At 35.7% G+C, this 15229-nt stretch overlaps 1 protein-coding gene across 7 annotated transcripts in view; it reads left to right on the top strand.

Moving 5' to 3' along the window:
* LOC100644710 (trace amine-associated receptor 9) overlaps positions 1–15229 on the top strand; it is a 109697-nt gene that overhangs the window by 32042 nt on the left and 62426 nt on the right. For 6 of the 7 annotated variants that reach the window (XM_048406276.1, XM_048406274.1, XM_012311437.3 and 3 more), the window contains 2 exons: positions 8443–9030; positions 10745–10870. In XM_048406276.1, the coding sequence (XP_048262233.1) occupies positions 8803–9030; positions 10745–10870 (354 nt within the window). In that variant the 5' untranslated portion in view covers positions 8443–8802. The remainder of the gene's footprint in view (positions 1–8442; positions 9031–10744; positions 10871–15229) is intronic. The other variant, XM_048406284.1, reaches the window with a different exon arrangement.

Genomic DNA, 15229 nt, shown 5'->3' with positions numbered 1-15229 from the left:
GTATACATGCTTTACCTGGGTTATTAAATATAATAGCTACATATCTGATGTGCGACGAGAGTGGAGCACAATAGAGCATACAAAATATGGTTGGTCGCTAAACATGGAAAAGCGAATTTGAATAAAGATTCTGAAACTTTTAGAACCACGAAGGAAATACGTAAGATACACAATGAGTAGGATTTAGAAAATCAGATAAAAAATATCCTTTATAATTGTGTATATCTTCGTTCAGAAATATTAGGGTGCTTAAACAAAACAAACAAAATCGACAAAATCGATGAAAACAGTGATTAAGAGAAAGTATATATCTGTAGTAAGATCGAAGATTATCGAAATGTTAAGTTTTTTAAAATGATGAAGGAATAAACACATTTGGAATTGAATTTGGCTTGGTTAATGTTTGTAGTAGGGCTGGCTATGGTAGAAAATGTGAAAAAATCAGTAAAAATGTGTGTGAATATTGGGGATTGTATGTATGGAAAAATGTTATTCTCTGAGATTGGTTGTAGAGCGGTACTAAAATCGATGAAACGTATGAAACGAAGAAGTGGTAGAAGACGAAATGGTCCGAACAATTTTTGTTGCGTCATCGAAAGTCGAAATTCCAATACATTCGTATTTCGTTTTTTTTTTTTTTAGTTCTAATTGAAAGTTAACAAAATTACGTTATTTATAATATGCTATGTAATATAATTATGATTTATATAATACATAAAGTTCGTAACCCAATTTCTTGTTTAGAAACAATTTTCATTGTTAAATAATTCTGTTAAATGTAATATGTTAAATGTAATAATAAATAATTCTGTTAATAGTTATATTTTTTATATTTCTCTTAATATCTTTACTAAGAGCTTTTTTTTTAAGTATAAAATATTAACTTTCTTTCCTAAGAAAATGTACATACTTACAGTTTCCTGTTATAGCATTTTATTTATACAAGTTGTTACGTCGCGTGAAAAGGTCCGCGTGACGTCCTTCATTGTCTGACCGTCAAGGTCCAAGCCTTACCGTTAGAAACCGTTTGAGAAACCCACCTAAATAAATAAACCTAAGGTCTCACCATAAATCGAGTCTTCTTAGCTTGCAGGAACCTTTAATCCTGCAAGTATTTTCGGTTTATAACTAATACTTCAAAAGACCTTAGGTCTATTGTACATTTTTCCAAATTACGGAGAAACGAAGTAGTTACTTAACGGAAAAGCTGGTTTTTCCCATAAACAATGTCGCCCATGAACCACGTTGGTAGGAGGCTTCTTCCTCTTATCTTCATTCCCAACTGTGGTCATAACCAATCGGCATCGCGGATCATTGCCCTCACTTTCCTAACTGAAAATGTGAGTAACGAAACCGCGTTCTTGGTTCAAATGGCACATCCATACCGAGCTTTCCTCCGTAATCACATCAGAAAGAATTCCTAGAGTCTCTATAGCTCTCGCAGTTCCTACATCTCTCAGAGTTCCTACACTTCCGGCTGTTCCTATTGCTCCGACTGCTCCTACTTCTACTGCTTCTACACCATCAGGAGGGTCACTATATTGGTTCAATTAATAAAATCCTACCTAAGCAGCAGAACCTTCGTAATAAAAATCAAGGACACACATTCTCAAGTTAAAGACATCAAGGCCGGGGTACCACAAGGAAGCGTCCTAGGCCCAATACTATACACATTATACACGGCGAACATACCAACAACTACCAACAGCACAGTATTGACATTCGCGGACGACACAGCTATACTAGTCAGGCATACTAACCCAGAAACGGCAGTCAAAATACTACAAGAACATATCATAAAAATAGAAAATTGGCTACAAGAAAAACAAATAAAAGCAAACCCCAATAAATGCAACCATATTACATTCACGCTACAAAAAAAGATACCACCAAACATCCTATTGAACGGCACGCATATAACACAAACAAAGCATGTCAAATACCTAGGACTCCACTTAGATACAAAACTCACATGGAAACTACATATCAAATCAATAGTAGAAAAAATACAGAAAACAAGGAGACAAATGCATTGGCTAACAAGCCGAAAATCCAAATTAAGCATAGAAAATAAACTAAAAATATATAAAACGATCATAAAACCAATCTGGACGTACGGAATACCATTATGGGGGACGGCAGCAATGAGCCATATAAACAGAATAGAGGTAATACAGGCTAAAATCCTTAGAACAATAGTAAACGGACCTTGGTACGTCAGAAACGAAGATATACGGAGGGACCTGGGAATCCCAACGGTCAAGGAAGAAATTTTTTTTTTTTTATTTATTAGAATATTTACAATCAATTCTCGTTGAGAATTTTCAGTAACTTAATTTGGCGTGATACAATGACATGGATTATAATAGTTTTATATTGTTGGTTGTAGTAGAAACTAAGGATTTAATCTAGAGGGTATTTTCTTTTTAGTCTGCGGATCTGGTCCGTCGTGTCCAGTAGTTGGATGACTAGTGGGTTGTGGTGGTTGTTGACTCTTGTGTTATATCTGCTTCTGAACTTGTGTATTTCATCTTTGACTGTAGGTATCTTGAGGTCACGGTGGATTGTTTCGTTGGTAACATACCAGGGTGCATTTAATAGGGATCTTAGCGTTTTCGATTGGAAGCGTTGGAGTATTTCAATGTTGGAATTACTTGCTGTTCCCTATAGTTGGATTCCGTAGGTCCAGACAGGTTTTATTACGGCCTTGTAGAGGGTTATTTTGTTCTGTATGTTTAGTTTGGAGCGTCGGCCCGTGAGCCAATAGAATTTTCTTAGTTTTTCCTTTAATTGTTTTGATTTCTCTGAGATATGTTTTTTCCAAGTTAGCCTCCTGTCCAGGGTCATGCCCAGGTATTTTACGGAGTCCTGGCTTGGGATTATTGTGTTGTTAATGGTGACTTGGGGGCAGGTTTGTTTTCGGAGCGTGAAGGTTACATGAGAGGATTTTTTTTCGTTTATTTTGAAGCCCTATTTTTGGAACCACTTTTCCATGGTGTCGAGACTTCGCTGGAGAGTGGATGAGGCAATTGCCGGGTCTGCGTGGGTAGCTAATAGTGCTGTGTCGTCGGCAAATGTTGCTATTGTTACCTCGTTTGATATAGGTATGTCGGCAGTGTAGACGGAGAACAGTAGGGGTCCGAGGACACTACCTTGGGGTATGCCGGATTCTATTGGGAATTTTGCGGAAGAGGCGCCTAGGCATTTAACTATGAATTATCTGTTGGTTAGGTAGGATTTTAAGATGGAGTAGTATGGATGGGGTAGGATCTTTTTGATCTTGTAGAGTAGCCCTTCATGCCATACTTTGTCGAATGCCTGTTGGATGTCTAGGAATACCGCTGAACAGTATTTTTTCTTTTCAAGGGTTTGGCTGATCATGTGGGTTATGCGGTGAATTTGCTCTACTGTTGAGTGTTGTTTTCGGAAGCCGAATTGGTGGTCAGGGAGTGTTTTCAATTCTTCTAGGAGTGGGAGGAGACGATTCGTGAGCATCCACTCGAATAGTTTGGACAGGGTAGGTAAAAGACTGATTGGGCGATAGGAGGTGGTTTCATATATTGGTTTACCGGGTTTAGGGATGAGGGTGATTAGTGAGATTTTCCAAGCCTTGGGAAAGTGTTGAAGGCGGAGGATAGCGTTAAAGATTGATGCGATGAGTGCAATCCCTTTTATGGGAAGTTCCTTGATTGCTTTATTTCCTATTAGGTCGTGACCTGCTGCTTTCTTGGGGTTTAGGCGACTGATTGCTTCTATAATCTCTGCAGAAGTGAAGGGTTCAATAGGAGGGGACATTTGGAAGGGAGTGTGCAGGTATTCGGTAACGTCTGCAGCAGCTACGGAGGAATGGGGTTTGAATACTTCAGACAAGTGTTTGGCAAATAGGTTGGCTTTTTCTATAGGGCTACGCGCCCATCCGCTTTGCGGGCGGCGGATTGGAGGTATTATTTGTGGGGGGCGCGTGAGTTTCCTGGAGGCCTTCCATAGTGAGTAGTTGGAGTCGGCTGTGGAGGACAAGCTGGCGAGATATTTGTCAAAGCAGTCATTATTGTAGTTTTTTATGGTTTTGGATAGTTTTCTAGTTGCGTTGTTTAGTTTGCGTTTGTCCTCCGGTGTTCTATGGGTCTGCCATACTCTTCTTAGTCTACGTTTTTCTGCTATTTTTTTTAATATGTACTGGGGATATTCGTGTTTGCTGATGGACGTTTTTGGCGGTGTGGAGAAGCGGATAGCGTTTATTATGCTCGTGTTTAGGTATTCCGTGGCTGCTTTAATTTCTTCATTGGTTTTTAGTGAAGTTGAGGCTGAAATTGTGTGTGTGAAGATTTCTCTAAATAGCTGCCAGTTGGTGTGTTGGTTATGAATGGAGCCATTAGGTGTATTCTCGATGATAGTTGAACTGACTGTTACTATCACGGGGGAATGGTCAGAGGAGAGATCAGCCGAGGAATTGATTTGGACGTGTCTTGACGAGATATTTTTAGTTATTTTTTGCCTCTTACTGTAACCAGTCTGCTGCCCCATTGGGTGTGTTTGGCGTTGTAGTCTCCTCCAGCTATGAATCTATTGCCCAGGGTGTTCAGGAATCTGTCAAAGTCTTCTTTGGCGATGGAGTGTCTGGGAGGGCAGTATACAGCTGAAGTGGTGATCGTACCATGACAGTCTTCTATTGCTACGTTTGTTGCTTGGAGGTAGTCTTTCTGGAATAGTGGAAGTTCGTAGTGCTTGATGTTTGATTTGATTATGATTCCGGTGCCGCCGTGGGCCTTTCCGCTGGGGTGTTGGGTGTGGTAGAAGTTGTAGGCGTGTATTTTGAGGTAGTTTTTGTCGGTGAAGTGGGTTTCGGATATGAGCATCACATCGATTTGCTGTTGTTTTAAGAATAGTTCTAGTTCAAATTTGTGCTGAGCTAGACCGTTGGCGTTCCACAGAGCTATTCGCATTGGTTTTATTTTGCTTCTGTGCGTATGAATTTGTCCATGAAGAGTGTGAGTAGTGACAGCAAGTTGTTAATTTGCTCAGTTTGCTTCTCGATAAGTTTTTCGAGTCTGGTGAAGTTGTCTGTGTTTTGTTGGGTGGGAATTCTATTTTCTGTGTGTACACTGTGTGTTTTCGAGTTGTTTACGTTTCCTTGCGTTGCCTGCGCATAGGATACTGTTGGTGTGGTGAGTTTTTGGGGTTTAGGTTCTTGTATGGTTATGTCCTTGGGTCTCAGTTTTGGATACTTTATATTATGTAGTGTTTTGTAGGCTGAGCATCCTTTGTAGTTCGCAGGATGCTCTCCTTGACAGTGGATACACTTGGCGGGGGTTTCCGGGGATTTAGTGCATTGGTCAGTGGAGTGATTACCTGCACATTTTACGCACCGGAAGTTATGATTGCAGTATTTCTGCGTGTGGCCGTACCTTTGGCACCTTTTGCATTGTATTATTTCTTTCTTTACAAGAGGTGGCTCGAACTTAACTATGGAGTTCATCAGCCGATTGATGTTGTAGATTTCTTTGTTGTTTGTTTTTTGTTTTAAGTCTATAAAAAATAAGGATAGTGGGTTTTTTGTGATTCTATGCCTAATGTTGCTGATGTTAGTTACTTCGTGGCCGTGATTTAACAGTTCGCACTTTAGTTCGTCTAGATCGACTGAGTGGTGGATGTTGCGTAGCACCACTCGAAATGGTCTTTCTTGTTTGAGCTGATATGTGTGGAATTTAGCGTTTAACGTTTTTAATAGCTTGGTTAACTTTCTATAGGCGTCTGGGTGGGTCGGCAGTATTTTCACGTGGTTGTTGTTAATCTTTAACTTGTAGTCCTCTTTGCTGATGTCTTTTTCGATAGTCTTAATCATTGACTGTATGTCGATTACGTCGTCAATGAATATCGGTGGGGGAGGGGGAATTCTTTGAGTATGGAGATTTACCTTTTCGGTTGTAATCATGGAGTCTTCCGTGGACTCCAGTATTGAGAATCTATTGTAGGTGGTCACCTGGCTGGCTGGTGGTTTAGTTTGACTCTTGTTTACATTTGTCTTGGTTGGTTCGAGCTTTCGAGGAAAAATGGCGGTGTTATAATTTAGCTCCGGGGAGCCTGTTGGGAATGATAGAGCCATCATCGAGCTAGTTAATTCAGTGTGAAAGAACTAGTTGAGAGGCTGTTAACCCCTGGCTAGGTTAGTTGGATTCGCTTTCGACAGATGGGCGTCACGTGGAGTTTTGTGAACTTCACAGGGCACTGGACACACGTCTGCACATCTCGGCACTCAGCAGCAACTGGATGGTCACGTGCTGTTTTGTGGACTTTGCAGGGCACTGGACATACGTCTGCACGCCTCGGCACTCACGAACGAACGAAGGAAGAAATTAGCAGATACTCAGAAAAATACAAATCAAGAATAGCAACACACCCAAACCGGCTAGCTGCGGAAACGTACAAAACCATAAACATGGACAGAAGACGAAAAAGGAAGCACCCAGCAGACCTTATAAAGGACATAACCTAGCAAACACGAGGATGGTACCCCGCTGGGGGTAGCCACCAACATGCTAATCTAACTGTTAAAAAATTCCACCAAATGTCCAAATTGGACAAATTGTGAATTTCAATAAATAAATAAATAAAAAAAAAACTATATTGGTTCTCATAACCAACGAACAGTCAAAGTCAACATATACACGGATTCTCTCATCTAAGAATAATCCTTTTCTTCGTTAGCTGTATCTTAATCAACGGCGTTACTAATTTGTGTGATTGTACAAAGTGTTGGAAATATATATTTTTATAACTCTGTGAATCACAGTGTTATACTACAACAACTACTCCTATCATCCTAACCGAAATAAGGGGATCGAACTATTCGTGGTGTCGGTTATTACAATCGTAACGTGAATTTACGACTCCCGTTGACGCGTATTCTAGCGAGCGCGTCTTTCCGCGATAGCTCGAAAATACACAAGTAAAAGTCAAAGCTTAAATAAATACCGAATAAACGTTCGTTGTTGTGTAATATATAATTTCTCATGAAATAACTGTTTGATATTATGTGTATAACTATTCAAGTATATATTTGTTTAATGTTATGGAACTAAATTCCCGAGCACAGAGAATATTCTTCATTTTGCACACGACAGTACAAGGATTGTGACAGATATTACATTTTCTGACAGAAGAGAAATAACTATATAGAGTGTTCTAGTTTAGTATTTCTTTCCTTAATCTTTCTGGGATTTCAGTGAAGCTAGACTGAATGAAATTGATTGACTTCGCCAGAACCGCATGTCAGAAACATGAATGCGTTTGAAACATCGTCTGAAACACTGTTTGAAATATCACTTACAATATCATTTGAAACAAAAATTGAAAATCTCTTAATAATTAGAAGGATTTGCAGCAAACTGTATTAGTCCCAATTTGCAAAAAAAAAAAAAAAAAAGAAAATTAGTCTGAATTTACCAGAAAAAGACAAAGAATTATGTTTATATCTTTCGTGATTGTGAAGAAAATAGATTGTAATAATTTTGTTAGCTTATTCTTAACAAATATTCTATTGAATCCATGAGTAATTACTCGAGAAATGTAAGCAATGTTTACATTGCATAGCAGCAATGCAACTTATATAATAGGGAATATTCCAGAATTGAACAACCAAACCTTGTTTTTTAATGAAGCAAAATATTATATATCAAGATAGATCGTTCAAAGGTTTAGTAAAAAGTTGTAATAAAAATATGTAGTGCGAAAGGAATAATAACAGGTTTATGTGTAACATAATAATTTATATAATATAATAATAGGTTTATAATCGATGTAATTAATAGCTGCTAATATTATATTTCAAAATGTTCAGCACTCTTAATAATGTGAAACTGATAGCGGTAAAGAATTGAATTAATTTTTCTATGAAGTTCATTTTAATTTTGCTTCATTCCAATGAATTAATCAAATCTTTATGTCACACGTATTAACGCGTGTTTGATGTATGTTTTTCTTATAGAGTTATTCATGTATAAAAGTTTAATGACGCGAAATTGGGACTGATATTGAAGGCTAAAGCATCGTTTTTTTTTTTTTTGTCATATTATAAATATTTCATTAACCAACCTCAATTCTATCTACGTTTGACTATTATTCCCTATCTCCCTAGGACTATCTTGTATAATTACGCTTAATAAATAAACTATGGATTTTTATACATTTGCGCGAAATTTGGGAATGCAAGACACAAAGAATGCTGTTATTAAAATATACAGAATATCCGAATTTGCTATACCTGTTAATAGATAAAACAAATCTACTCTGCTTAAATTTTATTTTTTCAGTTAATCTACTTAAATTTAATTTAGTATCTATAAAAAAACATTAACCAATATAAAAACTCGAAGCTTCTTAATAATTATGTATGAACGATAAATGACAAAATTACTAACTAAACTTTATTTCTGTATGTTACAGATACCCTAATCGTAATCTAATCAATCGTGCCTTGGTATTATGTGCCACCTGAGAATACAGTTTTATAGCGAAAATCCAAGATAAGAATATGAATTGATTCGTGATTTTAAATTAATGGAAAGGTGGATGTCAAACACGTTTTTTATCTACCGTGATACACAAGTTATTTGATTCGTGACAATGAGGAAAGTTAATATAGTTATATTATTAAATAGTCGGGAAGCGAGCCTTGTCGGGGCAGCAGTGCGACAGAGATGAAACATTGTCGGGAAACGCGTTTACCAGCCCAGCCTCACACGAGACGCGAATGTCTCGTCTGGGCTAGGAGATTAAATAGAAATTTTCAAAGTAAAAACGTTAATGAAAAGAGACATGGAGCACAAGCAAACGATCTTGCTCGCACCTGCGTTGAGCAACAGCAGCTGTTGGCGGAGAGACACATCCGAAGGCACTTGGACTGGACCAGGCCCAGGGGAATTGTTACGCGCCGCTTTAATTCTTGCACTCAGTCTCGGTATTCTTTGTGCCAATCTGCTAGTAATATGCGTCATAAACAGCAGACGATACAGCAAATACATTCACGCACAGGTGAGTACATTTCTTTCGGACTTTTTATATCAGTAGTTTATCGTATGTACGAGTGTATAACACAGAAATGTGTAAAGATCTTACATTTTTTTTTTATTATTTAATTTGCATTTTACAACTTGTCCAGCTGGACATTTGGTAAATTTTTCTAGCTTAACTGCTAAATAACATGTTAATGACTACTCCCAGCGGGATACCATCAGATCTTAAATCTATGATAGTAGTCTTACAATAGAAATTAATCGTATTTGTAGCAGATACTTTCATATGGTGTTAAGTAGAAGCGAATCTTCAAACGTTCCTTTCATAGTACTACTGATTTTTTCCTAATTTACCAATTTTTTAGGAATGCTCTATAAATCGAGTCCTAAGTTGAATGTATGTGAATAAAATGCCTGTAGAATGGATTTGGAATGAGCAGTTAAAGAAAGCTAAAAGTGTATAATGAACGTATAAATTATTTGAAATGCTAAAAATGATAGTACAAAATAAGTTTATTGAAAAATTATACGACAACATCTCTTAGAAAAATCTCTTGCTGTTAGATATAATATTATTTATTTTAAATTAATCAATATTTTTCCAAATTATCAAAATTCTAGAAATTAATACTTTCTAAGAAATAACACGTATAAAATGATATCAAGTATCTTTATAGCCGTTCATAAAAATAAAATATAGTATATATGCTATATAACTATATTTATAGTAAATAGTGTATATAGTAAACATAAAATAATTTAAAATTACTGTTTCATCTTCTCAAAGAATCTTTTTTTTTCATTTATGACAATACGATATTTACCAAAGATCATTTCGAAACTTACGAAGCATCTTCCATTATGACACAAATATTTATATTTGTCATATGAATTTTAATAATATAGATCGAAATTAATTGATACATTTCCTTTCGATACTTTTCAGATTTAAAGATGTTTCCGTGTAGAAATTAGAATGGAACACCCTACGTAAATTTGTTCAAGCACTTGCTCGTCAAATCTATGTTTTCTGATTCTATTCTATTCAGCTGTTCACTATTACATATGCCATCAAAAATGCTATATGTGCATTCGTGTCGAGTGTTAAAAATGTCACACAAGCCAGGGGCCGTTTGTGACAGCATTATTTCGCTTCTGTTTGGTGTACTGGTCAACTGCAGGGCACGTTAGAATTTTCCATAATTTGAATGTGTCTGTTAGGCTGTGTTGAAAACCAGATCTTTTTTGTTTGTTTTATGGATGTCCATGCAGTTGTTCCGTTGGTACAGAACGAATGGTCGTCGATGATTAGTGACAAGCAGTAGTAGGGCATTCGCGCAATGAATCACTAACTGAGAAAAGTAGGATGGTAGGAAATGGTCATTTTCGGTCTCGCTTGGAAACGCATGCAGGACATTGAAGTATACTCTTAACGAACAAAAAGTGCTACGATCATTTATCCGAAATGTGATGAGAGAGTAGTAAAAACGAATGAAACTATAGAAATGTGATCGAATTTTCAATACTGATCTAGTTCCAAAGTAATTGGGGTAAAAATCAATAGCTTGTCGAATAAGTGCCGTTGAAGTTTTTACTAACAATGTAACATTAAATAGAAGCAATTGATACGAGGTGATATTCAATGAAGTCCATTCAAAATTGATTTGCGTAATGAATAACACTCCAACAATGTAATCTAAACGATCAACAGGTTCTCTTCAACTTTATTGCAGCCAAAGTACTTACTTACAAGTTTGGCGAGCAACGACCTAGCTATTGGTCTTCTGGTTACACCATTCGGCTTCTTACCAGCCGTCTACGGATGTTGGCCATATGGTGAAGTCGTCTGTCAAATACAGGTAATATTCGTGCTTATAATAAACTGCATGCGTTGTTTGTTATTCGTGTTTTTTATATACGTATAATATTATTATACATGTAATATATATTATGTATATTATAATTGTGGAATTTGAACGGTAAAATTTGTTAAATATTTATTTATCTAATAGTAATATACGTTTAGAACAAGATTATTTTTTAAAGTCTCCCACACTTCTTTGATTTTTATAATTTGTTATACTTTGTTATGTATAGAATAAGGCAAAATGTTACGTAAAAATAATACAATAATTTCACTTGTTATAATGCTCATTTTTATTGCTTGAAAAGTTTGTGTAGGTCAGGATCAACAGTTTTGTTGTTTACTTTATTGCTTTATAGGCATTTTGACCATTAAGCTGTTGACCGTTAGCGGAACAATAGTTTTATATAAAATAACATGTTTGTCACTTCTGATAGTCTATTGAAATATGTATGAGCACAACCTTGTCTTATTTAAAATAACACGCTTTACCTGAGGCATTTAGAGACAAAAAGATGTGAGTTACATGTTTAATACTTTCGTGTTAAAAATAGAAATTATTAAACGAGAATAGCGTAGAATTAAGTATCAGTGCGATAGATCTAAATAATCGATTTCTATAAATCAGATGATTAAAATTATTGTTACTTCATACGCAGTTAAATGTTTAATAATTATTTTTATCTGAAATATGTTATTTCATGTTTCTTTGCGCCTTTTTATCATAAAACAAAAAATTGATTTAGTGCCAAAGAAATACAAATGTAATAAATTTGTTACGTTCAATAATTTTCAAACTGAAAGACAAATGTGAAATGTGATTCAATTTTCGTAACGATATTACCTGGAACTTTTAAAACACATCTGAATTTTAAACTCAATTTCCTCTGTATCAGAAAAGTGTCACTCGCACTTCTTTGATTCTGGCTACCCTTTATACATAGTTTCAAAGCTACATGTATGTGACATTCTATTTTATTCGTAAGCATATTGATGGTGCTGTTTTTCACGTCCTTCACTTCATTTTTCTATGACAGCGTAATTCACAAAAGTCCCCCTTTACGTTCCGCTTTATCTATTATTGCCGTAAGACGTAAGATACGGATACTTCAAGAAAACTGACAGATTTGTTATAATACAATTTCCTGGTTTGTCTATCTCGTGTGTAAACACAAGAGAACAAACTAGTAGTTCTGCATTAGCGCAGAGTATGTAATACATACTCTCATCAAGCAAAGTAGAAGAGGCTTTCCAAGTGAGTTCAAGTTGTACAGTACTCTATGAAGTTTCTGTTACGAATATGGAGTATGATGCGCGATGTTTACGCGTATTACTTCATTCATGCCTAAAAGCTACGAGCAACACGAATATCTCGAATTCTTTATTATTTCAATATTATATATATGTTATTCTCTGTAATAAATAATTTCTAAACGAACATGTACATATCGAGTAATAATTTGGATAGTCAAGAACAATTTGCCATTTATAATGTATTTTTATATTTGGTCTTAATTTCATTTTGTCCACATTTGCATATTCTTCGAAGTCGAGTAATATTATTAACACTTGCTGCAAGTACAGTTCACGTTGTAACTCGAGGGACCTGATGATTGGTAAAAAAGATACTGGTACGTGTCTCGAAACTTTAAACTTTAAAGAAACCACTATTTTCGTTGCTGGGGCATATATACGTGCCGTAAATTAGAAGGTTTCGAAGGTTCTTCGCAGGCGCCCATGCACTGCTACTCGAGAGACTAATTGTCTAAAGAATTAAGAGCCAAATTGTTAAGAGCCAGAGGAAATTTCCCACAGTAGCTATTGGGACTAGCCCAAAAATTCTCGGAATTACTTCATTCTCTCTTATAGATTTTAAATTAAAAAAGCATATTCAGTTTTCGAATGTATTGATCTTGGTCGATAAGAAAAATTAAAGGATCCAAAAAATTAAAATTTTTTAAATTTTGCGTAAATATAGTTCATCTATAGAAAATATATAATTCTTTGTCTCGTCGAATATCCCATAATTTTGTGAATTTAAAAATTTTTTCGTGATAAATAGAGACGGAAGAAGGTATATGATTATGAGAATAGAGACGAGATATATACTAGACATATATTAGACAAGAATGAAACTGAGCTAGAAAAATGTACCAGACAAGGACAAAAACAAGTAAAAAAGTATATAGTATCTAAAGACGAAAACAACATAGGAAGATAATGAGAAAAGTAGGAAACAAAATTTATTACGTGGATTTCATTAGTAAGGAACACGCAATAAAGTTGTACTATTAGAAATTGTATGTCTAACAAAAGCCAGGAAATTTATAATAGAAAAAGGAACTGCTATATAAATTCTAGAGTAACAAGAAAGTAATTCCACTTTTGGAACATCGAATAAGTATAATTTTAGAGAATTTTAAAAAATAAATTTTAAGAACTTGAAGAATAAATTTACTTTTAATGCTTACTTTACAACAAATCTGTTTTTGAAATTGTTAATTCTTGTCGAATAAAAATTGTCCTAAATCGCCTTATATAATATTTAACGGTATAATATGTATAATTCTTGGTGAATGATTATATTTCGTTAACAACCAATGGTAATTAAACTGAAATTCAAGAGAGTCAAAGTTACGGCTCTATTTGGAACAGTGACTGAACTAGACAGAATTACGGCGAACAAAATCCAGTAACTTTAATTTACAGCTACTTTTATGCCCCGGAAATCTGCTAAAAATTGGTCTTGGAACAAAGTAGTACGCTTCGTGTGCGAGACATGATGCATCAGCTTAGCGTGAGTCAACTCTTTTTGGGGATTGCCTTAAGCTGAAGATCACACATTTTCATGGAGGACTCATACTTAAAAAGATTATAGAAACATACCTTAAAGAAATTTCAGTAAATGTAACAAACTGTTATTTCGCTTTAATTTAAAAAAAAATACAAATACGGATACTGTGTTATGATTTTTACGTTGAACTTTACTTAGAATCATATGATACTTCTGGAATTTAAATGTATTAACTATAAGAATATTATCCAACCAATAACTTTTCTATTCTTTTTTTAAATTTTTATAATATGCAAATTCTCCCAAAAAGAGAAGGATCGAAAGAAAAGATAATCGCCCATGTGAACTATGTGAACAGAGAGAGAGGAAGACAGGAAAAATTTCACTCGCAATAATTTTCTGAGGACCGAATCGAACATATAAAAATTCAAATTTACATTAGCGATTGATATATCGGCCGGCGAGAAAGCTCTTTCATATGTCACCGATCGATCGTGCAACGTTCGAATCGCGCCCACCACAGTTCGCGCTGACTCAACAAAAAGAATGGCGGGGCTGACTTTACGAAACTTTAACGGGGGTGAAATGAAATTTCTTATCCGTCTGCTGTTGTATTTTTTGAAACTGTGAGGTTTTACGAGCTTATTAGTAAAAACTCTAATATCTTTATTCACTGAGAAAAATGCGCGGAATGTAATATAGATTATCTTTTGTTATGGGAATTTAGGATTAAAAACATGTATAATATGAGTTTATATAGTGTCAAATCATATGGTAATGTGGGAAAATATAATGCTAATAGGTTTGGTAACGGTATGATTTCTTTCAATATCGTTCACGCCAACACAAAATCAAGTATATGATGCTCCGTTAGCCTATATACACGCAATCATCATTCATCACTCATTCCTCTCGTCACAACGGCTCTTTTTCACGCCGACCATACTCCTTGACAACGCTGACAACACTCTCCCTCTCAACTGTCTCACGGCTACCTCTTATACCATGGCTCCGGTATACCCGGCACTCCCATGTTTCACAGACGTGGATGATCCATCGTCAAGTAGACCTTCTTAATTACCTAGGATTTTTCCTCCATACTGCACTGTATACGTGGCACGCAAATATTCCACAGACGTGGATGACTTATCATCAAGTAGACCTTCTTAATTACCTAGGGTTTTTCTCCTATACTACAATAATATTTTAGTTCTATTGATAATCGATATTCAATAGGTGGTGCGAATTATTGTGCATATATCTTTTTTATTTTATTACGTTACACCGCGGTACACCAACCTCTACGTCTTAGGGAATTTCCTAGCGGAAATCGAAGAAAAATGGGTGGGAAATGTCAGCAGCCTGTTCATACCGTGCTAAGGAAATTATCACCGTCAGGAATTTGCAGCTGTGCTTCCTGCAGTCGGTGCCTTTTCCGGTATTTCTTCCACTAGTTGGTAGTTACACGTTATCGAAGTTCCTGATCATAATCTTGCTTTCGTTTCCCCTTTTTCTTCCTCCTCTACTTTAACTTTGCTTGACGTAATGTAACGGTGAAAT

The sequence above is a fragment of the Bombus terrestris genome, chromosome 1 (genome assembly GCF_910591885.1).
Source record: "Bombus terrestris chromosome 1, iyBomTerr1.2, whole genome shotgun sequence".
Lineage (NCBI taxonomy): Eukaryota > Metazoa > Arthropoda > Insecta > Hymenoptera > Apidae > Bombus > Bombus terrestris.
Note: the sequence above shows the minus strand (reverse complement) of the source record. Positions and strands in the feature narration are given on the sequence as shown.